This window comes from Pollachius pollachius, assembly GCF_949987615.1.
Source record: "Pollachius pollachius genome assembly, chromosome: 3".
Taxonomy (NCBI): domain Eukaryota; kingdom Metazoa; phylum Chordata; class Actinopteri; order Gadiformes; family Gadidae; genus Pollachius; species Pollachius pollachius.
In genome coordinates this window covers 52,027,121-52,050,851 of record NC_136936.1, presented here as the reverse complement: position 1 = coordinate 52,050,851, position 23,731 = coordinate 52,027,121, and the positions used below count along the sequence as shown (strand labels likewise).

Here is a 23,731-nt window from a genome sequence, read left to right as displayed (position 1 = left end):
GCCTGCCGTTTATGTGCATGGTGACAAATCCTCCATCTTTTTCAATTGCTTTTAGATTCACACAATCAACATGACTGTCAACTTCAACGCCATCCACATAAATCGCTCCATCCTCACGTTTGTTCCTCCATTTCTAGCTCGTTAACAGCATGTCTGACAGTTTTCTGTCGGGATGTTGCCTATTTTGGCTGCATGGTAACTTTTGTAGTGTTTAAACTTTTGGCACTGTTTTCCGAATGCTCGACCCTTTTTCCCGCTTGGCTGCGTGGCTGCCTCCACAATTATTGCACCTCATGACTCATAGTCTGTGGGGGGGGGGGGGGGGGGGGGAGATGACCGCTTTCCTCGGTCATCCTGTGTATCCGACAGATAGAAATGGTTTTGGCAAGTGTTAGGCCGCTATCTCTTAACAGAGCTTTCCTCAAAGTGTTACTGGTAACGCCACACACGATGCGGTCACAGATTAATTTGTCCGTAAGGTCTCCAAAATGGCGGCATTTAGCCTTAATCAAAAATCACTTGTGAATGATTCGATGCTCTCACCTTTTTCTGACTTCTGGTATGAAATTCGTGTCTTTCCATAGTCCTGTTGTTTTGAGGATTGCAGATTTCAGGGTCCTCTCTAGAGTCAGCTGTGGTAATGATCCCTCCATCATCTCCTGGCGTGCGCACTTCAGCAGAGTAGGCAAAAGACCGCCCTCGTTCGATGGCTTCTGGACCAGCAATGTTGAGAAGGATGTAAGCCATGCTGTCTTGTCTGAGTGTGCGGCAGCAATAAAAATATCGTACTCCCGTTCAAAAATACGCCAATTCTCTGCGATATTTTCATAGAAAACGAGAGGGTCTGATCTGCGAAATCCTACGCCATCATGGCGGGGAAAGGAAAACAACATTGTAAACTGGTGATAGCTATGCTAGCACGGTTAATTGCAACTGGTTGTTCAACGAAGAGTGAAAAAATAAGAGAAAAAAAAAACACTTGCGAGAAGTCCGTAATCGCTTCTAACACCATGTAGAGAGTTTGTATGGGTTGGGATGAGTCAAGGATCACACCGAGTGTAAACGACTGTATTTAATCCAAGCATTCGATAACTGAACCCCGATACATACAAGAGGTAAATAATGAACTAGGCCACTGGGCATTCTGATTGGATGAGGCAAGACAGTACGGTGGCTCTGGTGGCTCATAATGAACAAACTGCATAATCATTTCACCAAATGATATACACATACTAACATTGTGCGTTGCTATTATGTATCGTGTGATTATCACCACACGATGTCGCTGTTGGCAAATAAAGTAAAGCGAATCCTTATTAAAATGATTTGTATGTTTGCGTTAATTAAACACTACATGGGTGTGTCACGTCGTTACTGAGTAAACTTTTCAGAGACTGAGGGAATACGCAGCCCAAAGAGACCGAGAGGGGAGTTGAGCTGAACCATAGACAGCCCGGGACACCGAGAGGGGAGGTGAGCTGGACCATAGACGGCCCGGGACATCGAGAGGGGAGGTGAGCTGGACCATAGACAGCCCGGGACACCGAGAGGGGAGCTGGACCATAGACGGCCCGAGACACCAAGAGGGGAGGTGAGCTGGACCATAGACGGCCCACCGAGTCTCGGCTGCAACATTACGGACTTAAGGCGCGTTGGTGTTCCGAGAGAAAGTTGTGAGGAGAGAGACTGGGCTGTATAAAGGGAGACCCAGCGGTGGTGGTGAGGGCGGGGAGAAACTGGACTGTATAAAGGGAGAGCCGGCAGTGGTGAGGAGAGATACTGGGCTGTATAAAGGGAGAGCCGGCAGTGGTGAGGAGAGAGACTGAGCTGTATAAAGGGAGAGCCAGTCTGCGGGAGAGGGGATAATGCTCCGGCTACTCAGAACAGAGAACAACCTGAGGACATAGACGGGACCCCAGGAAGATACGGAACATTTAAATATTGTTCAGAAAAGGTTTGCTACGGACATCTTTTATTCTGCATAAGGGCGTTGTAGAAAGAACTGAATCCCAATAAGAGCCTTTAGACAGCTGGGAACTACATGAAGATAGTCCAGAGAAATGACCTCATGCAACTTTAAAACGTCCCGTGAGCACATCGACTTATTATGGGACTGATTCCTTTCATTGTGTCCGATCAGTTTGGAGACTCGACGATGAACGTCTTCATGGAGGAGCAGGGACCACCGAGCTGCTCCAGCCGGCGGGGCTCCGGACTGAGGTACGGCTGTTGGTCTTACGGAGAGTCTGGGGGTTTATCACACAGAAGGTCGTTCGGAATTGAGAAGTCTAAATTATAATTACACAAAGGCCTATACCTCATATGTAACACATTAAAATACAAACAGAACCCAACATGTTGCAGCTCTTTCTGACTCGAACCGAATGTCAAGTCCCAGTTGAAGCTTCGACCTTTAGACTCATTTCCTGCTCTAAGTCCAACAGAGACCCTATGTAGAGGCCATGGGAAACTTAGAGAGTAAACAATTTAGCATCCTCTGCAATCTCTCTCTCTCCCTCTCTCTCTCTCTCTTTCTCTCTCTCTCTCTCTCTCTCTCCCACTCTCTCTCTCTCTCTCTCTCTCTCTCTCTCTCTCTCTCTCTCTCTCTCTCTCTCTCTCTCTCTCTCTCTCTCTCTCTCAGTCTCTCAGGCTTCTGCCAAAATAATGGCATGGTATGTAGTATACTATGTTAGGTATTGATTTATCATGATACAGTCCCTGGGATATGGGATCATTTGATGACTCTGTACAGCATCTGGTGTTGGAGTGTTCTAGGGCATTTAGCAGACACTTTTATCCAAAGCGACTTACAATAAGTGCATTTGTTACAATAAGTACATTTGTCATAAGAAGTGAAACAATATATCGCTGTCGGTACAGTAAAGATGTTCATAGAACCAAGTGCAAGTATTACAATCGCTAGGCTAACCCATTCCCTGTGTAAAGCAACGATAGCAGCTACTGTAGATGCTACACAATTAAGTACCTTGAATAAGTGCAATGTACAGTGTTCCATCATTGTGGAGATAAAGTAACCTAAAGGTGGAGGTTTGTATGATGTCACCTGAAGGTGGAGAGGATGTCACCTAAAGGTGGAGGTTGTGATGACAAATAAGGGGAAGGTGACATCATCACCTTCCCTCAGAGCATGTGGTTGAGGTTTGCTTGGCGTGTCAGTGTGTTAAGCCCTTTGATAGTTTCGATAGGGTTTACTTCATGAGGCTCCTTTAGTGCAGTTAGAGGAGCAAGGTGGCAGAGTGGTGAGACAGTGTGACAGTGTTACAGTGAGACAGTGAGACAGTGAGACATCTCCATTCAACTTGAGATGCTAACAGATGCACATGCCCATGCCGTGAAGCCCTGCATAGATTTCTATTTGTGCAAACTAGCACCTTTTAGGAGACGTGATGTCTGAGGTTGTATAATAAGTCCAGCCCTCAAGTTAACCTGCTCCCAAGATACGGATCAGATCTGAATATGATCCCCAGCACCACCCATAAGACTGCACCACCCATAAGACCTTGAGGTGGTGCAAAACCCCAGCACCACCCATAAGAGCTTGAGGTGGTGCAAAACCCCAGCACCGCCCATAAGACCTTGAGGTAGGGCAGAACCCCAGCACCACCCATAAGACCTTGAGGTGGTGCAAAACCCCAGCACCACCCATAAGACCTTGAGGTGGTGCACAACCCCAGCACCACCCATAAGACCTTGAGGTGGTGCAGAACCCCAGCACCACCCATAAGACCTTGAGGTGGTGCACAACCCCAGCACCACCCATAAGACCTTGAGGTGGTGCAGAACCCCAGCACCACCCATAAGACCTTGAGGTGGTGCAGTAGGAGGTACTCCGTCATGTGTGGCTTCTTGTGGATTAAGCCGCTGCCTCCGAGGCCGGCTTCTGTGTCATGTGACCTGCCACCAACGCTGTGTTTGTTATTCTGCGGCCAACAGAAAGGCTCTTCTGTTCCTCCGTCACAGCAGAGAGGAAAAAACATCCTCAAAAAGTTCCTCCTCAGTTGTGATTCAGATGCAGCTCATGTTTCAAACCGATTCTCTCTCCCCTTCCGTACCTATTCCAGTTTTGAATTCCAAAAGGTTGTGAAACCAGTCATGAGGAATGGAAACACCTCGAGTCCTGATCTCATGCTGATGCTATTGTGGATCCAACAGCCTCTTCCAAACCCTGTGTCCAGCTGCTCACATGACACAAAGCCATGAAACTACGGCGTGAGCCATGGACCAAACTTAATACTGAAGGCCCATTCCTATTGCATTCCCTCCCATAACCAGCAACGATAACCGTAAACAGTGGCAGAACAAGCAAGCCTTTCTGAAGTCCTCTAGCAGTGTCCTCATAGCTCCCTAGGTCCTGCTGAGGGGATGGACTTCCTTCAGCCACACATTGAAACAATGCGATAGCGGGCGACTCACTGACTGGAAATGCCATGAGCGCCTACTGCTGGTCACTTCTGGCAATTACAAGCAACAATTTATACTTATTAGGGAAACATTGAAACATATCTTTTTACACAGTGTGGTTTATCGACCTATTCTGTGATTTATTATTCACTTTTCCCCATAATCCCTTGCCCTTGTGCACTTGTGGCAGGAGAGGTAGGACGGGTTTGGCCTGCCTTTGTCCACTCTCCTCTCCTTCCAGCACATAGCAGCTGGAGTCCTCCCACCTCCGGCCTCACTGCATTCTGATTGGGTTTCAGATGAATTTGCTCATTGTATGTTCTCAATAGCAACTTGTGCTTATCAGGACTCACATTGACAGATTGATGTGGGGAGTGGGAACAACACAAAGCTAACGACTTAATTTGTTCAGCCTCTGTTATCAAAGTTTGTCCTCTGGTCAGACGGTATCTGCAACACTTACATTCTGCTTGTGCTAGTCACTCATGGCTGGGATTGGATTCTTTCATGTAAAGTGCAATATTTGAAGACATTTTACTGTGTTGGTTCATACAATAAAACATAGATACTACTACTAGTACTACCAGTAGTACAAATACAGCTACTGCTATTATGAAGCATGGTAGATACAACATTTGGACCGTCGTCTATCAATCACTTTCTGCTATCGCTATATTATTTAAGCTGATCTCATATTTATTATGTATTTATAAAGTCTAGCTGCTACTACTGACTACTGACTGGGTTTAACATGCATCAGTAGATCCTGCAGTGTATTAGTAGATCCTGCAGTGCATCAATAGACCCTGCAGTGCCTCAGTAGATCCTGCAGTGCATCAATAGACCCTGCAGTGCCTCAGTAGATCCTGCAGTGCATCAATAGACCCTGCAGTGCCTCAGTAGATCCTGCAGTGCATCAATAGACCCTGCAGTGCATTCACAGATTAGGCCTTCTTAAAGTGCAGCGCTCCTTCCCATCCTTCTTGCGAGGCCTCTCTCAGGAGGAGGACTGGTCCTGGACCCTCATAATATGGGGCTACTGGGTCCTGGAGCCTCATAATGTGGGGCTACTGTCGGGGGCTCCCCTTGGAGCTGGCTCTCTTCATGTGACCGGCCAGAGGGGATGAAGCATGCCTCTCTCTGATAAAAGCCTCGCTGGGAGACAATGGACCCAGTGTCAGAGCTGCAATTATGACTGGAGGGGAAAACCTCGATCTCTGTCTTCTCTGGCCTGTCTGCCTAAATGTTAGTCTGGTAGGAATCAGGCCCTCTTCCTGTCCGTGGTGACGTCACTGTGGTCGCAATGTCCCATCTACAAGTCCAAACAATCATCTGTCCCCAGACTAACTCAGACTAACCCTCAGACTAACTCAGACTAACTCTCAGACTATCTCAGACTAACTCTCAGACTAACTCTCAGACTAACCCTCAGACTAACTCACACTAACTCTCAGACTATCTCAGACTAACTCTCAGACTAACTCTCAGACTAACCCTCAGACTAACTCACACTAACTCTCAGACTATCTCAGACTAACTCTCAGACTATCTCAGACTAACACTCAGACTAACTCACACTAACTCTCAGACTAAATCAGACCAACTCAAACTAACTCGTAGAGCAGTTGGAGGTTGAACTCTGTGTTCGGATGCTGCTGGGTTCCCTGTCTGGAGGATAGCCACCTGGTGCTGCAGCTAACTGCTTTAGCATCATGTTGGGGTTGTAGCATTAACACTAGTACTCACTAGTATAGTGCTAGTGCCCACTAGTATAGTGCTAGTACTCACTAGTATAGTGCTAGTGCCCACTAGTATAGTGCTAGTACTCACTAGTATAGTGCTAGTGCCCACTAGTATAGTGCTAGTGCTCACTAGTATAGTGTTAGTGCTCACTAGTATAGTGCTAGTGCTCACTAGTATAGTGCTAGTACTCACTAGTATAGTGCTAGTACTAACTATTATAGTGCTAGTGCTCACTAGTATAGTGCTAGTGCTCACTAGTACAGTGCTAGTACTCACTGGTATAGTGCTAGTACTAACTAGTATAGTGCTAGTGCCCACTAGTATAGTGCTAGTGCTCACTAGTATAGTGCTAGTGCTCACTAGTATAGTGCTAGTACTCACTAGTATAGTGCTAGTACTCACTGGTATAGTGCTAGTACTCACTAGTATAGTGCTAGTACTCACTAGTATATTGCTAGTTCTAACTAGTATAGTGCTAGTACTCACTAGTATATTGCTAGTTCTAACTAGTATATTGCTAGTTCTAACTAGTATAGTGCTAGTACTAACTAGTATAGTGCTAGTACTCACTAGTATATTGCTAGTTCTAACTGGTATAGTGCTAGTGCTCACTAGTATAGTGCTAGTACTAACTAGTATAGTGCTAGTGCTCACTGGTATAAAGCTAGTACTCATTAGTATATTGCTAGTACTCACTAGTATAGTGCTGGTACTCACTAGTATAGTGCTAGTACTCACTAGTATAGTGTTAGTGCTCACTAGTATAGTGCTAGTACTCATTAGTATAGTGCTAGTACTCATTAGTATAGTGCTTGTACTCATTAGTATAGTGCTAGTACTCATTAGTATAGTGCTAGTACTCACTAGTATAGTGCTAGTGCTCACTAGTATAGTGCTAGTACTCATTAGTATAGTGCTAGTACTCACTAGTATAGTGCTTGTACTCATTAGTATAGTGCTAGTACTCATTAGTATAGTGCTAGTACTCATTAGTATAGTGCTAGTTGTATCCCTCGTACCTTTGTGTTGCCGCCGCAGACAAAAATAAGAGTTTGTTTTGTGGATGGTGATGATGGAAGTGGGGGAGGGGGGTTCTCAGGGTCTGGATTCTCTCTCTCTCTCTCTCTCTCTCTCTCTCTCTCTGTTGTCTCTCTGGTCTCTCTCTCGCTCTGGCCTCTCCCTCTGGTGTCTCTCGGATCTCTCTGGGGTCTCTCTGGTCCCTCTCTCCCTCTGGTCTCTCTCTGGTCTCTCTCTGGTGTCTCTCTGGTCTCTCTGGTGTAGATCTTTCCAGAGACCAGTGTGTTTACTGTGATCTTCTCATCACTGAGCAGCTGTGGCCCTGCACTGTGTTTAGTCTCTCCTCAGGGATTCCGTTCCTCCTCTCCTCCTCCATCCTCCATCCTCCCTCTCTCCCTCCCTCCTTCCTCCCTCCCTCCTCCCTCCCTCTCTCTCTCCCTTCCTCCTCCCTCTCTCCCTCCCTTCCTCCTCCCTCACTCCTCCCTCCCTCCTCCCTCCCTCCCTCCTCCATCCTTCCCCTTCAGTGGTTCCCACACACCACCAAATAGCCTTAAAGTTTATTTACCCCATCATATTTGAAATGATAGAGGCCATAATATACGTGTACTCCCCCCAAGCCCCCCCCCCATGCTCCCTCCCACAACAGATAAAAAATATAAAACAAATAGAATGTTGCCCATAATATCTGCATCACTCCCATGGGAACCCCATCCATTATGCAAGATGGGAATGTCAGGCGTATAACCACATCAAAAAGAGACGTAGCCACAGACATTGTTGTTAAAAGTGTCTCAGAACGCTCATGTATCTCATTAAGGTACGACTCTCTGCTAGGAAACAGTGATGCAAGGTCCCTGATCCGCAGCTTTTAATGAAAAAAGCATACAAATACAAAGTCAGCACACATATAATGATGACTAGAGGAGGGTGGTGGTGACTAGAGGAGGGGGGTGGTGACTAGAGGAGGGGGGTGACTAGAGGAGGGTGGTGACTAGAGGAGGGTGGTGGTGACTAGAGGAGGGTGGTGACTAGAGGAGGGGGGTGACTAGAGGAGGGTGGTGGTGACTAGAGGAGGGTGGTGACTAGAGGAGGGTGGTGACTAGAGGAGGGTGGTGACTAGAGGAGGGTGGTGGTGACTAGAGGAGGGGGGTGGTGACTAGAGGAGGGTGGTGGTGACTAGAGGAGGGTGGTGACTAGAGGAGGGTGGTGACTAGAGGAGGGTGGTGACTAGAGGAGGGTGGTGGTGACTAGAGGAGGGTGGTGACTAGAGGAGGGGGGTGGTGACTAGAGGAGGGTGGTGACTAGAGGAGGGTGGTGGTGACTAGAGGAGGGTGGTGGTGACTAGAGGAGGGTGGTGACTAGAGGAGGGTGGTGGTGACTAGAGGAGGGTGGTGGTGACTAGAGGAGGGTGGTGACTAGAGGAGGGTGGTGGTGACTAGAGGAGGGTGGTGACTAGAGGAGGGTGGTGTGACTAGAGGAGGGTGGTGGTGACTAGAGGAGGGTGGTGGTGACTAGAGGAGGGTGGTGGTGACTAGAGGAGGGGGGTGACTAGAGGAGGGTGGTGGTGACTAGAGGAGGGTGGTGGTGACTAGAGGAGGCTGGTGACTAGAGGAGGGTGGTGACTAGAGGAGGGTGGTGACTAGAGGAGGGTGGTGACTAGAGGAGGGTGGTGGTGACTAGAGGAGGGTGGTGACTAGAGGAGGGTGGTGACTAGAGGAGGGTGGTGACTAGAGGAGGGTGGTGACTAGAGGAGGGGGGTGACTAGAGGAGGGTGGTGGTGACTAGAGGAGGGTGGTGGTGACTAGAGGAGGGTGGTGACTAGAGGAGGGGGGTGACTAGAGGAGGGTGGTGGTGACTAGAGGAGGGTGGTGACTAGAGGAGGGTGGTGACTAGAGGAGGGGGGTGACTAGAGGAGGGGGGTGACTAGAGGAGGGTGGTGGTGACTAGAGGAGGGTGGTGGTGACTAGAGGAGGGTGGTGACTAGAGGAGGGTGGTGACTAGAGGAGGGTGGTGGTGACTAGAGGAGGGTGGTGACTAGAGGAGGGTGGTGACTAGAGGAGGGTGGTGACTAGAGGAGGGGGGTGACTAGAGGAGGGTGGTGGTGACTAGAGGAGGGTGGTGGTGACTAGAGGAGGGTGGTGACTAGAGGAGGGTGGTGACTAGAGGAGGGTGGTGGTGACTAGAGGAGGGTGGTGACTAGAGGAGGGTGGTGACTAGAGGAGGGTGGTGACTAGAGGAGGGTGGTGGTGACTAGAGGAGGGTGGTGTGACTAGAGGAGGGGGGTGACTAGAGGAGGGTGGTGGTGACTAGAGGAGGGTGGTGGTGACTAGAGGAGGGTGGTGGTGACTAGAGGAGGGTGGTGACTAGAGGAGGGTGGTGGTGACTAGAGGGTGGTGGTGACTAGAGGAGGGTGGTGACTAGAGGAGGGTGGTGACTAGAGGAGGGTGGTGACTAGAGGAGGGTGGTGGTGACTAGAGGAGGGTGGTGTGACTAGAGGAGGGGGGTGACTAGAGGAGGGTGGTGGTGACTAGAGGAGGGTGGTGGTGACTAGAGGAGGGTGGTGACTAGAGGAGGGTGGTGTGACTAGAGGAGGGGGGTGACTAGAGGAGGGTGGTGGTGACTAGAGGAGGGTGGTGGTGACTAGAGGAGGGTGGTGACTAGAGGAGGGTGGTGGCTAGAGGAGGGTGGTGACTAGAGGAGGGTGGTGGTGACTAGAGGAGGGTGGTGACTAGAGGAGGGTGGTGGCTAGAGGAGGGTGGTGACTAGAGGAGGGTGGTGGTGACTAGAGGAGGGTGGTGACTAGAGGAGGGTGGTGACTAGAGGAGGGTGGTGACTAGAGGAGGGTGGTGGTGACTAGAGGAGGGTGGTGACTAGAGGAGGGTGGTGACTAGAGGAGGGTGGTGGTGACTAGAGGAGGGTGGTGACTAGAGGAGGGTGGTGACTAGAGGAGGGTGGTGGTGACTAGAGGAGGGTGGTGACTAGAGGAGGGTGGTGGTGACTAGAGGAGGGTGGTGACTAGAGGAGGGTGGTGGTGACTAGAGGAGGGTGGTGTGACTAGAGGAGGGTGGTGGTGACTAGAGGAGGGTGGTGACTAGAGGAGGGTGGTGACTAGAGGAGGGTGGTGACTAGAGGAGGGTGGTGGTGACTAGAGGAGGGTGGTGGTGACTAGAGGAGGGTGGTGACTAGAGGAGGGTGGTGGTGACTAGAGGAGGGTGGTGGTGACTAGAGGAGGGTGGTGACTAGAGGAGGGTGGTGGTGACTAGAGGAGGGTGGTGACTAGAGGAGGGTGGTGGTGACTAGAGGAGGGGGGTGACTAGAGGAGGGGGGTGACTAGAGGAGGGTGGTGACTAGAGGAGGGTGGTGGTGACTAGAGGAGGGTGGTGGTGACTAGAGGAGGGTGGTGGTGACTAGAGGAGGGTGGTGACTAGAGGAGGGTGGTGGTGACTAGAGGAGGGTGGTGGTGACTAGAGGAGGGTGGTGACTAGAGGAGGGTGGTGGTGACTAGAGGAGGGTGGTGACTAGAGGAGGGTGGTGGTGACTAGAGGAGGGTGGTGACTAGAGGAGGGTGGTGACTAGAGGAGGGTGGTGGTGACTAGAGGAGGGTGGTGACTAGAGGAGGGGGGTGGTGACTAGAGGAGGGTGGTGACTAGAGGAGGGTGGTGACTAGAGGAGGGTGGTGGTGACTAGAGGAGGGTGGTGACTAGAGGAGGGTGGTGTGACTAGAGGAGGGTGGTGGTGACTAGAGGAGGGTGGTGGTGACTAGAGGAGGGGGGTGGTGACTAGAGGAGGGTGGTGACTAGAGGAGGGGGGTGACTAGAGGAGGGGGGTGGTGACTAGAGGAGGGTGGTGGTGACTAGAGGAGGGGGGTGGTGACTAGAGGAGGGTGGTGGTGACTAGAGGAGGGGGGTGACTAGAGGAGGGTGGTGGTGACTAGAGGAGGGTGGTGGTGACTAGAGGAGGGTGGTGGTGACTAGAGGAGGGGGGTGACTAGAGGAGGGTGGTGGTGACTAGAGGAGGGTGGTGGTGACTAGAGGAGGGTGGTGGTGACTAGAGGAGGGTGGTGACTAGAGGAGGGTGGTGGTGACTAGAGGAGGGTGGTGACTAGAGGAGGGTGGTGTGACTAGAGGAGGGTGGTGGTGACTAGAGGAGGGTGGTGGTGACTAGAGGAGGGTGGTGGTGACTAGAGGAGGGTGGTGGTGACTAGAGGAGGGTGGTGACTAGAGGAGGGTGGTGACTAGAGGAGGGTGGTGGTGACTAGAGGAGGGTGGTGGTGACTAGAGGAGGGTGGTGGTGACTAGAGGAGGGTGGTGGTGACTAGAGGAGGGTGGTGACTAGAGGAGGGTGGTGGTGACTAGAGGAGGGTGGTGGTGACTAGAGGAGGGTGGTGACTAGAGGAGGGTGGTGACTAGAGGAGGGTGGTGGTGACTAGAGGAGGGTGGTGGTGACTAGAGGAGGGTGGTGGTGACTAGAGGAGGGTGGTGACTAGAGGAGGGTGGTGGTGACTAGAGGAGGGTGGTGACTAGAGGAGGGTGGTGACTAGAGGAGGGTGGTGACTAGAGGAGGGTGGTGACTAGAGGAGGGTGGTGACTAGAGGAGGGTGGTGGTGACTAGAGGAGGGTGGTGGTGACTAGAGGAGGGTGGTGTGACTAGAGGAGGGTGGTGACTAGAGGAGGGTGGTGGTGACTAGAGGAGGGTGGTGACTAGAGGAGGGTGGTGTTGCTGACTAGATGGGTGGGGTTGTCTAGGACCAGAAGGTTGTTATTGGCCTGTTCTGCACATGTGGCACTAGAGGCCTCTTGTGCCTCTCTCCCCCCTCCCCACCCCACCCCCCAGGGAGCTAAATGCTACACCAGCTGCTCCAGACATGCTACAGCAGCCACATGCACTCTGAACGGCATGGACTTCTAACTAACAAAGAGAAGGTTCTACCCGGTCAGGGAGAACCTGCCTGGACTTGTTCAGCGTGTCTCCTGATCTTCCTCTCCCGTTTTCTATACCTGGTCTCGCTTCCCAGTTTTGACCTAGATCTTCCAGTGGGAACAGTGTGCGATGGAAGTTAAGGTTTCAATGACCATACCCAGCCCATTTTAATATGTTGGAGGTGGGACTGGAAAGTGTGATGTATAGCATGGAGAATTGTTAATTCTTCTCCAAGCCCTCCCTCTTTCCTTCTCTGACATAAGTGCAAAGGTATTCAGAGAATCTGCCTGAAGATTCAAACCATAGAGTCAAATTTACTATCGTTCACATCTGTCTCTCCTCCAGACTTGAATTCATTAGCATTATCGTTCTGGAGCCTTATGGAAACACAGACTGGTATTTTAAAAGCTTTCACGTTTTAAGGTGTTGAGGCGACCTTCAAGCATCAGTTTTTTTCAGGACTTTACACATGACTCATATTGTTCCTGTTGTTAAGGTTTGTGTTAGTCACGCTATAGATGGACACATACCGCTCCACACACGATCTGGTCTTAAACTAGTCTTAAACTGTTTCATCTCCGGAGCCAGAAGACTATTTCGTGTGCCTGCCAGACTGAGGGATTTGCTCAGAGGGTTTGGCGTGTTGTATGCATTGTCAGGTTCTCCGACTGAATCGCAACTCAGTTCCTGACCCGTCAAAGAACCACTGGGCTGCTCCCTGCATGGCGCTGTATTGTGAAATGCGTCGGTGCTCCTGGGAGATTCTTGTTTTGGGAGGCGTTGCCTCCCTCCTCCAGGGGAGACAACCCTTGCCCTCCTTTAACTGAAGGCTCAGCCGGTCAAGCTGCAACTTGCACCAACATTCAGAAACACGCCCTGGCTTCCTGGGAACACCGGCAGGACGGCAGGAATCTAAAACAACCAAACAGCCAAAATGACAGTCTGGTCCGTCTTCTGTCTGCGTACATGCCGGCCTAATGACAGCACGTAGAGCAGGCTTTGGCTCAGTGGAGAATGTAAACATGATGGGTTTCAGCTCGAGGCATGATGAGTCTTCCTATCGCATGTCTCCCTAATGATGTTAATATTAGCTTGTAAAAATAAACTGGCTAGCATCTTTCAGCAGCTAGTCAGCGCCAACAGAATGACGCAACATTATAAGCTGAAAACAGAATTCACAGTGTAAAGCAGCATATAGGCGTCACAAGCAACAACTAAACATTAACAAATGTCAATAGATATTTATTTATCGGTGGTGGGGGCAATAAATTCATTCATATATATATATGGGAATAATCATTAAAGTAGTACAGTGAGTCTACTGTGGACGTTGATGTGTGTCTACATCTTCTTCCTAACGTCCGTCAGACCTTGTGCCCTGATGGAGGTTTAGCTCCACCTGCTGCCGTCTGCTAACCCTTTATCAGACGCCACTCTGGGCCACAGAGACCACGGTCTCTGTCAGCGCTGTTTATACATCATGTGACTTTCCTGTCGGCCAGACATCCTGTTCAACCAGGCTCATGAAGAACACAATGACGTTGACATTCACGCATTCTGCAAATGTGCTTTCCCTGTCGTATACACATGATGTGTGTGTGTGAGCGGACTTCATGTTTGAAATTATGCTTTATCGTGACCAGTACATGTAGTATAGGTTTAGTTTACAGATATTAGTGTTAGTACATGTAATATAGGATCAGTTCATGTAGAATAGGGTTAGTTCAGTATGTGTAGTTTAGGGTTGGTTCAGTTGGTTTAGTTAAGGGTTAAGGTTGGTTCAGTATGTGTAGTTTAGGCTTAGTGTTAGAATATGTAGAATATGTACTGCCCTGTGTATGTGTGTGTGTGAGTGTGTGTGTGTGTGTGTGTGTGTGTGTGTGTGTGTATGTGTGTGGTACAAAGCATTTTGATTCATCTCTTCTATTGCTGGTGGGAAGGTTTGCAGTGACAGCATAGAGGGTGTTGCTGTTTGTGTGGCGGTGGGGAGTGGGTGTTTCAGAAATCGTGGCCTTTGAAAGACAGCATACACCCTTGTTGCCTGTGTGCCTGTGAGCCACACACACACACACACACACACACACACACACACACACACACACACACACTCAGATGTAGCTGTGTATACACACACACAAACATGCAAACAATGCACACCTGACTGTACACAAATCCAACCTTTTTTGTAATATTATTGCATTGTTTTGTTTTTATTAAAGCTGAAGCACAAACTCTTCTCTCTTAATATAATAAATAAATCATAAAGGAATCTTGGAGAGACTCGTAATCTTTAAGCAGCCATAGCTTAGTGAGGGGGGGGGGGGCATTGCTGGGATTCCTCACACTGAGGACCCTACCCTCCCCCAGTAGAGTGGTCCTGACCCCCCAGGGACACATGGGAGTCTGGTATCCCACTGGGAGACCCCACCTTCAGCCAGTCCCCCTCAGCCACTGAGATCCACTTCATTCACCATCATTGACCTTGTGTCTATTCCTTGGTTTTGCCTTCAGATGTAATGTGTGTGTGTGATATAGTATTAGTATTAAATATAAAAACAAACAAGCCCTCCTGCTCGCAAACGGCCATTCTTTGATAAAAAACCCAAAGGAGCGTTAAGGCATCAACCTTACCACTAACCCTAACCTTACCCCTAACCCTAACCTTACCCCTAACCCCTAACCCTAACCTTACCCCTAACCCTAACCTTAACTTCACCCTCACCCTAACCTTAACCCTAACCCTAACCCTAAACCCCTAACCCTAACCTTACCCCTAACCCTAACCTTACCCCTAACCCCTAACCCTAACCTTACCCTTAACCCCAACCTTACCCCTAACCCTAACCCTAACCTTAACCTCACCCTCACCCTAACCCTAACCCTAACCCTAACCCTAACCTTACCCCTAACCCTAACCTTACCCCTAACCCTAACACTCAAGCAGCCTCCTTCAGTCAGAGAGGATGTCTGGTGGATGGAGAGCAGCTCCTGCTGGACATGTTTTAATGTTTCAGTGGCCCATCCCCCCTGTGTCACACATGCACACAGTACTCTTAGATAAACACTTAATTACGTCTAGAAGACACTCAGCACTGTTGTTAAGTCTGCAAACAGCCTGTGTGTGTCGCCCCTAGCTTGAAGAGATCAGTGCTGTGAGAGGCTGTGTCTCCAGCCCTGCAGAGACCAGATGACTGCGTCTCTGGGTGTCTTGTGACCTGGTTTTAAATTGGGCTTGACTCTTTCATGTTGCGTCACACCGCCAGCACAACCTCAGCTCTGACATCGTCTGGCCTCGGAACAGACTCTTCTTGTGGTGGTTAGCAGTAGTAGTAAGTTAGTTAACAGTTAGTCAGAGGCGTCTTAGTTGTTCATTCTTTACTAACAAAAGAGGATAACGGGTGATGGTGGTCATTGATATGTGGGTCAGCCAACAGCTCAGTTTACTTTACTCACTTCCAGCACATCAGTCAAAGGGAGAGGGTAATGTGGAAGAGGAGCGTCTTTATCTTCTGACTCGTGGAGGAGCAGGAGCTCATTCACTTCTCCTTTCACCCCCAACAGGGCGTCGACCAAGAGCAAAGCGCCCCCCCCCCCCCCAACGGGCCGACCCGTATCCCAACCCCTCCCTGCGCTGCCCCGGGTACCCCAGCTACCCCGGGGGGGGGCCCATGGAGCAGGACGAGCTGGCCCTGGTGGTGGTCCTACCGGGCGGAGTGGAGAAGACCACCAGCGTGCACGGCAGGTGAGTCCCTGACCTGAGGAGTTCCCGGGTTCTCCACCGGTGGAGCGGAGAGCGTCGGCCCCCCGGGTGTCCCCCCATGTTGTAGATAAACACATCATATTGATGAGTCGGGACATTCAGGACCTTTAAGACCCTTTCACTCTTGCAGTCTGACCCTGAAAAGTTCCAGAAGGTTTCCTGTACGGGTGGTGTGAATGGGAACAGGGATCCATACTGGTAACTCTGGGTGGTGTGAATGGGAACAGGGATCCATACTGGTAACTCTGGGTGGTGTGAATGGGAACAGGGATCCATACTGGTAACTCCGGGTGGTGTGAATGGGAACAGGGATCCATACTGGTAACTCCGGGTGGTGTGAATGGGAACAGGGATCCATACTGGTAACTCCGGGTGATGTGAATGGGAACAGGGATCCATACTGGTAACTCCGGGTGGTGTGAATGGGAACAGGGATCCATACTGGTAACTCCGGGTGATGTGAATGGGAACAGGGATCCATACTGGTAACTCCGGGTGATGTGAATGGGAACAGGGATCCATACTGGTAACTCCGGGTGATGTGAATGGGAACAGGGATCCATACTGGTAACTCTGGATCTTGGGTGGAGCAGCAGAGTTTGATGAGCTAGGTGGAGCAGCACAGTGATTTAGGTGGAGCAGCACAGTGATTTAGGTGGAGCAGCACAGTGAGTGGAGTAAGGTGGAGCAGCACAGTGATTTAGGTGGAGCAGCACAGTGAGTGGAGTAAGGTGGAGCACTACAGTGATTTAGGTGGAGCAGCACAGTGAGTGGAGTAAGGTGGAGCAGCACAGTGATTTGGGTGGAGCAGCACAGTGAGTGGAGTAAGGTGGAGCAGCACATTGATTTAGGTGGAGCAGCACAGTGAGTGGAGTAAGGTGGAGCAGCACAGTGATTTAGGTGGAGCAGCACAGTGAGTGGAGTAAGGTGGAGCAGCACATGGATTTAGGTGGAGCAGCACAGTGAGTGGAGTTAGGTGGAGCAGCACAGTGATTTGGGTGGAGCAGTGAGTCATGCTGTCTGGCACTAGGGTTGCTGTAGAAAGCAGCAGCCAGCGTTGGGTGTGTTTGCAGCTTCGTGTCTCTACAGTTACTCCAGTGGAATGGAGAAATCACACATTCAGGGCAGGCCGCTGCCAACTTCTCGGTTGGAGAAAGGCTGAATTTGGAGTATCTGTTCTGCTTTTGGGAAGCAGTAGCAGAGAAGCTGCTGTCTGGGGTTTCCAGTGAGGACTTGACTCCTAATGGGAGCAGCATGTGTCAATAAATCACAATGTGGATATGGCTTCATGACACAAGGTCTCTCTGTCCTTCAACCGCTGCCCTTACAGGCTTACCTTTGCCTTAGACGCTGACAAACTTTACTTAAGATACCCCTTATCCCTCCTACTCCCTAGGCTCACAGTTCTTCAACCTTTCCCTTGGAGATATCTGAAAGCCCTTTGGCCTTGTGACAAACCACTGTGTGATTCAATATAGAAGGATTAGGCATCAAATTCCTAGCTTCATTTTTTCCCTTCTCCTGCGTGTTTGTACCAAAGGTGCCTGAGGACCGTCAACACTGATGGCTCTTAAGTTTTAACACAGTCCTATATTAAGCAGAGCATTTGTTATTAACGTTATTCAAGTAAGAAGCTCCTTTATTACTACTAGCATGTTTTTAACATTTAAGTATCTTGGTCCAATTTAACTGCTAGCATGTATTGTTAGCCTGCTGTTCCATCATTTCCTGCCGTCCCGTCTGCCTCAGGGTCTTCTTGCTGTTTCCTGTGTGTCTTTCAGCAAACCCCTCATGGACCTCCTGGTCATGCTGTGTGCTCAGTACCACCTGAGTCCCTCCAGCCACACCCTGGAGCTGATCACTGCTAACAGGAAGCACGTCAAGTTCAAGCCCAACGCCTGCATCGGAGCGCTGGGCGCCCAGCGGGTTCTGCTGAGAGCCAAAGGAGACGAGGACAAGAACACAACCGCCGGCCCCCCGATGCCAGAGGTACAAACCCGGCTCTCCCCTGAGGGGGGAGCTGGATAGAGGGCGCACGGGGGGCAGGGGGGCGCCAGGGGGGGCCAGCCCTGGCTCAAAGGCACTGGGTTCAATCCCCTGGGTCCGCAGTCCACCTGCTCCTAAATGAACTCTAGCTGCTCCTAAATGAACTGTAGCTGCTCCTTAAGGAACTCTACCTTCTCCTAAATGAACTCTAGCTGCTCCTAAATGAACTGTAGCTGCTCCTTAATGAACTCTTCCTTCTCCTAAATAAACTCTAGCTTCTCCTAAAGGAACTCTACCTGTTACTCAATTAACTGTAGCTGCTCCTTAATGAACTGTAGCTGCTCCTTAATGAACTATAGCTGCTCATTAATGAACTGTAGCTGCTCCTTAATGAACTCTACCTTCTCCTAAATGAACTCTAGCTGCTCCTTAATGAACTGTAGCTGCTCCTTAATGAACTGTAGCTGCTCCTTAATGAACTGTAGCTAATCCTTAATGAACTGTGGCTGCTCCTTAATGAACTGTAGCTGCTCCTTAATGAACTGTGGCTGCTCCTTAATGAACTCTACCTTCTCCTAAATGAACTCTAGCTGCTCCTTAATGAACTGTAGCTGCTCCTTAATGAACTGTACCTGCTCCTTAATCAACTGTACCTGCTCCTTAATCAACTGTACCTGCTCCTTAATGAACTGCATTTTCAGCAAACGGTTCGGATGGTGATAAACTACAAGAGGAGCCAGAAGACTATCCTGCGGGTGAACCCACGAGTTCCTCTGGCAGAACTCCTCCCGGCCATCTGTGACAAATGTGAGTTTGAGAGGGAGACGACGATCCTGCTGCGCGACGCGGACGCACGCGGGCCGCTGGACCTGTCCAGCTCCCTCAACGACTACGCCATCAGAGACGTCTACGCCAGGGACACTAAAGGTGGCTGCTATGTGACCATACATGTATTCCTAATCATATTCTGTACAGCGCCGCCATGTGGACTGACACGACATCACTTTACCCACTAACTTGCATTTGATTGGCTCCCCAGATGACCTTGATTCACCTGTATGCCCCGCCTCCCCCTCACAGTCAGGTAGATGCAATATGAGGTGTGTGTGTGTGTGTGTGTGTGTGTGTGTGTGTGTGTGTGTGTGTGTGTGTGTGTGTGTGTGTGTGTGTGATGTTCCATTGTAACACCATCATTGTGATTCTCCAGTGATGCTGAGACTTGGTAAAGATACCAAGAACCAGAAGGAAAAGGAAAACAAAGGCTTCAGCATGTTCAGAAGAAGCAAGAAAAGATCAGAGCAGGTAATGTTCTTTAACTCCACCTAAGAGTCATGTAAACATCTAGGACCACAGACCCTGCACGGGGAGGAGCTGTCTCTGGGTCGGCTATTGGTCCAGGCAGCAGGCGTTTGTTTATTCTGGCCCTCTCTTATCCTGACCTGATTGGCTGTCGGATGTTTGCACTTGATAGCCAACGACAGCCAGCGCCCCGGCGTCCCCAGTCCTGGTCAGCAAGCCGCGACCTCTCAGCATGGCGTTACCCAGCATGCACCCTTCTCCCCTCGACCGCCAGCTGTCCCTGGAGGCGCCGAGGAAGAGGCGCGCCCCCCAGCCTCCCGGGGCCACGCCCCAGAGCCACCCCGCCCCGCCCTGCGGCCCGCGGCCGCTCAGCGCCGAGCTCGGCTCACCGGACCGGGACCAGGTGAGGGGGGGGCCTCAGGGGGAGGACTAAGACTGGTGTCTCTGTCTCAGACCGGTCTAAAGCTGGTGTCTCTCAGACCGGTCTAAAGCTGGTGTCTCTGTCTCAGACCGGTCTAAAGCTGGATTCTCTCAGACCGGTCTAAAGCTGGTGTCTCTCAGACTGGTCTAAAGCTGGTGTCTCTCAGACCGGTCTAATGCTGGTGTCTCTCAGACCGGTCTAAAGCTGGTGTCTCTCAGACCGGTCTAAAGCTGGTGTCTCTCAGACCGGTCTAATGCTGGTGTCTCTCAGACCAGTCTAAAGCTGGTGTCTCTCAGACTGGTCTAAAGCTGGTGTCTCTCAGACTGGTCTAAAGCTGGTGTCTCTCAGACCGGTCTAAAGCTGGTGTCTCTCAGACTGGTCTAAAGCTGGTGTCCCTGTCTGAGTCCGGTCTAAAGCTGGTGTCTCTCAAACCGGTCTAAAGCTGGTGTCTCTGTCTCAGATCGGTCTAAAGCTGGTGTCTCTGTCTCAGACCGGTCTAAAGCTGGTGTCTCTCAGTCTGGTCTAAAGCTGGTGTCTCTCAGACCGGTCTAAAGCTGGTGTCTCTCAGACCGGTCTAAAGCTGGTGTCTCTGTCTCAGACCGGTCTAAAGCTGGTGTCTCTGTCTCAGACCGGTCTAAAGCTGGTGTCTCTCAGACCAGTCTAAAGCTGGTGTCTCTGTCTCTCAGACCGGTCTAAAGCTGGTGTCTCTGTCTCAGACCGGTCTAAAGCTGGTGTCTCTGTCTCAGACCGGTCTAAAGCTGGTGTCTCTCAGACCGGTCTAAAGCTGGTGTCTCTGTCTCAGACCGGTCTAAAGCTGGTGTCTCTCAGACCGGTCTTAAGCTGGTGTCTCTGTCTCAGACCGGTCTAAAGCTGGTGTCTCTCAGACCGGTCTAATGCTGGTGTCTCTCAGACCGGTCTAAAGCTGGTGTCTCTGTCTCAGACCGTTCTAAAGCTGGTGTCTCTCAGACCGGTCTAAAGCTGGTGTCTCTGTCTCAGTCCGGTCTAAAGATGGTGTCTCTCAGACCGGTCTAAAGCTTGTGTCTCTCAGACTGGTCTAAATCTGGTGTCTCTCAGACCGGTCTAAAGCTTGTGTCTCTCAGACTGGTCTAAAGCTGGTTTCTCTGTCTCTCAGACTGGTCTAAAGCTGGTGTCTCTCAGACTGGTCTAAAGCTGGTGTCTCTGTCTCTCAGACTGGTCTAAAGCTGGTGTCTCTCAGACTGGTCTAAAGCTGGTGTCTCTCAGACCGGTCTAAAGCTGGTGTCTCTCAGACCGGTCTAAAGCTGGTGTCTCTGTCTCTCAGACTGGTCTAAAGCTGGTGTCTCTCAGACTGGTCTAAAGCTGGTGTCTCTCAGACCGGTCTAAAGCTTGTGTCTCTCAGACTGGTCTAAAGCTGGTGTCTCTGTCTCTCAGACTGGTCTAAAGCTGGTGTCTCTCAGACTGGTCTAAAGCTGGTGTCTCTCAGACTGGTCTAAAGCTGGTGTCTCTGTCTCTCAGACTGGTCTAAAGCTGGTGTCTCTCAGACTGGTCTAAAGCTTGTGTCTCTCAGACCGGTCTAAAGCTGGTGTCTCTCAGACTGGTCTAAAGCTGGTGTCTCTCAGACTGGTCTAAAGCTGGTGTCTCTCAGACCGGTCTAAAGCTGGTGTCTCTCAGACCGGTCTAAAGCTGGTGCCTCTGTCTCTCAGACTGGTCTAAAGCTGGTGTCTCTCAGACCGGTCTAAAGCTGGTGTCTCTGTCTCTCAGACCGGTCTAAAGCTGGTGTCTCTCAGACTGGTCTAAAGCTGGTGTCTCTCAGACCGGTCTATAGCTTGTGTCTCTCAGACTGGTCTAAAGCTGGTGTCTCTCAGACTGGTCTAAAGCTGGTGTCTCTGTCTCTCAGACTGGTCTAAAGCTGGTGTCTCTCAGACTGGTCTAAAGCTGGTGTATTCAGACCAGTCTAAAGCTTATGTCTCTCAGACTGGTCTAAAGCTGGTGTCTCTGTCACTCAGACTGGTCTAAAGCTGGTGTCTCTCAGACTGGTCTAAAGCTTGTGTCTCTCAGACTGGCCTAAAGCTGGTGTCTCTGTCTCTCAGACTGGTCTAAAGCTGGTGTCTCTCAGACTGGTCTAAAGCTTGTGTCTCTCAGACCGGTCTAAAGCTGGTGTCTCTCAGACTGGTCTAAAGCTGGTGTCTCTCAGACTGGTCTAAAGCTGGTGTCTCTCAGACCGGTCTAAAGCTGGTTTCTCTCAGACCGGTCTAAAGCTGGTGCCTCTGTCTCTCAGACTGGTCTAAAGCTGGTGTCTCTCAGACCGGTCTAAAGCTGGTGTCTCTGTCTCTCAGACCTGTCTAAAGCGGGTGTCTCTCAGACTGGTCTAAAGCTGGTGTCTCTCAGACCGGTCTATAGCTTGTGTCTCTCAGACTGGTCTAAAGCTGGTGTCTCTCAGACTGGTCTAAAGCTGGTGTCTCTGTCTCTCAGACTGGTCTAAACCTGGTGTCTCTCAGACTGGTCTAAAGCTGGTGTCTCTCAGACCGATCTAAAGCTGGTGCCTCTGTCTCTCAGACCGGTTTGCGGCGGGGGTCTACAGACTCGAAGAGCATCAAACGCAAGGCCCCACCGCCGCCCTCCTCCCTGTTGGGGGTCCAGGACCCGGCCTCGCCCCAGGACCCGGCCTCGCCCCAGGACCCGGCCTCGCCCCCGCCCTCGCTACAGGACCGTGCCCAAGGTGGGTCTGGTCTTGACGTGTGAGGATGTGCAGAACTCCCTCTGCATTCAATGTTTGGTTTTGAATGTTTTCATCAACTGCTTGATAATCTGCTTGTTCAGACATCTGCACTTTGACCTCAAAGTCAACACAAGAGAGGCTGCAGACAGAGATTTAAGTTTCACCCCTTCAGGGTTCAGCTTTATGTTTACATTGCACTGTAGCTCCATCTACTGGTCATTCCAACACATAGCTCCTAATTCTGCAGAACACATTTTCGTCAATCTGGAGCCCTTTCCCTTTTTCACCAACACCGATCGGGTTCAGTTCAGGTTCACGCGCCTCATTTGGAATTCAAGGCAGTACACCAAAAACAGAATGAATAGAAAAAAAAACCAGAAGAATTTGGTTCCCAGCGAGACCCAAAAACGAACAGGTGTTTCTAGACCAGGAGTGGGAGCCATGACGACATCCGAGGGCATGTCCTAATTAACAGGTTGAAAATGATGATTGATGAACGCTAGTTAGTGATGATTAATGAAGCAGCTTCTGTTTGCAGACTCAGTGGAAGGAGCTAGAAGATCTGCTGTTTTCTTCTGCCTTTTTCCGTCTCAAGGTTTCATCCTACACTCCTCAAGCAAGTGTTCTCCTTCTACTCCTCCTCTCTTCCTCCTCCTCTCCTCTCCTCCTCCTTGCCTCCTCTTCCTCCCCAACCTCCTGCTCCTCCTCCTTACCTCCTGTTCCTCCCCAACCTCCTGCTCCTCCTCCTCACCTCCTGTTCCTCCCCAACCTCCTCCTCTTCTTCCTGCTCCTTCTCCACTCCTCCTAACCCACTTCCTCATCCTTCTCCTCATTCCTTCCTCCTTTCCACCTCGATGCGTTCCTTCCTGCTTCTCCTCTTCCTCCTCCCCCCCTCCTCCTCCTCTACTTCCCTTTCCTAAGCCGCCTCCTTCCCCATTTTTCCTATTTGAGTCCAGTAGATTAAACTTCTCCAGGGAGTACCGGTACGTTATTCTCCAATAACGTACCGGGAAATAACAAAACTAAGACTAACTAACAATTTACAAAGCCCTTAACGCTGCCCTCTGAATCCCTCTGGTGCCCAACGCACGTATAGCAGTTAAAAACTTAAAGGGTTTCGGATCACATCAGATAGGACATTTGAAAGCAGTTCATCCATAATTCACAGATAGCTACCGAACTCATGCTGCGTTCTGATTGGATGTCTACCTCAGAACCTTCTCGTCATGGATTGATGTTTGGAGGTGTTTCTGAGGTTCTTTCTGATGTTTTTTTCAGAGGAATCCTTTCTGAGATTTAGCATCTGCTGAACCCTGAGCTTTGTGGGTCACCACAGTGAGCCCATGAGGTATCAGCCTCGCTGGGCAGCCCCTTCAGGGTTCAGAGAGACACTCGGGCAGAGGACCACATTTCTGCTTTAATTTTGTTTGTATCTGAACTAAACTCCAAGCAAGAAAGTGGGTGA

The 23,731-nt window shown here is 50.4% G+C and overlaps 1 protein-coding gene across 2 annotated transcripts in view; it reads left to right on the top strand.

Annotated features, from left to right (window-relative positions):
* The first annotated feature begins 1,409 nt into the window (after positions 1–1,409).
* Positions 1,410–23,731, top strand: part of cobll1b (cordon-bleu WH2 repeat protein-like 1b) — a 26,869-nt gene continuing 4,547 nt past the window's right edge. Inside the window, exons 1-9 of one of the 2 annotated variants that reach the window (XM_079732121.1) lie at positions 1,410–1,591; positions 2,141–2,220; positions 15,664–15,844; positions 17,644–17,851; positions 18,550–18,775; positions 18,888–18,932; positions 19,056–19,150; positions 19,320–19,550; positions 22,104–22,266. In XM_079732121.1, the coding sequence (XP_079588247.1) occupies positions 15,771–15,844; positions 17,644–17,851; positions 18,550–18,775; positions 18,888–18,932; positions 19,056–19,150; positions 19,320–19,550; positions 22,104–22,266 (1,042 nt within the window). In that variant the 5' untranslated portion in view covers positions 1,410–1,591; positions 2,141–2,220; positions 15,664–15,770. Of the gene's footprint in view, positions 1,592–1,795; positions 1,955–2,140; positions 2,221–15,663; positions 15,845–17,643; positions 17,852–18,549; positions 18,776–18,887; positions 18,933–19,055; positions 19,151–19,319; positions 19,551–22,103; positions 22,267–23,731 lie in introns of those variants that run through there. The other variant, XM_079732120.1, reaches the window with a different exon arrangement.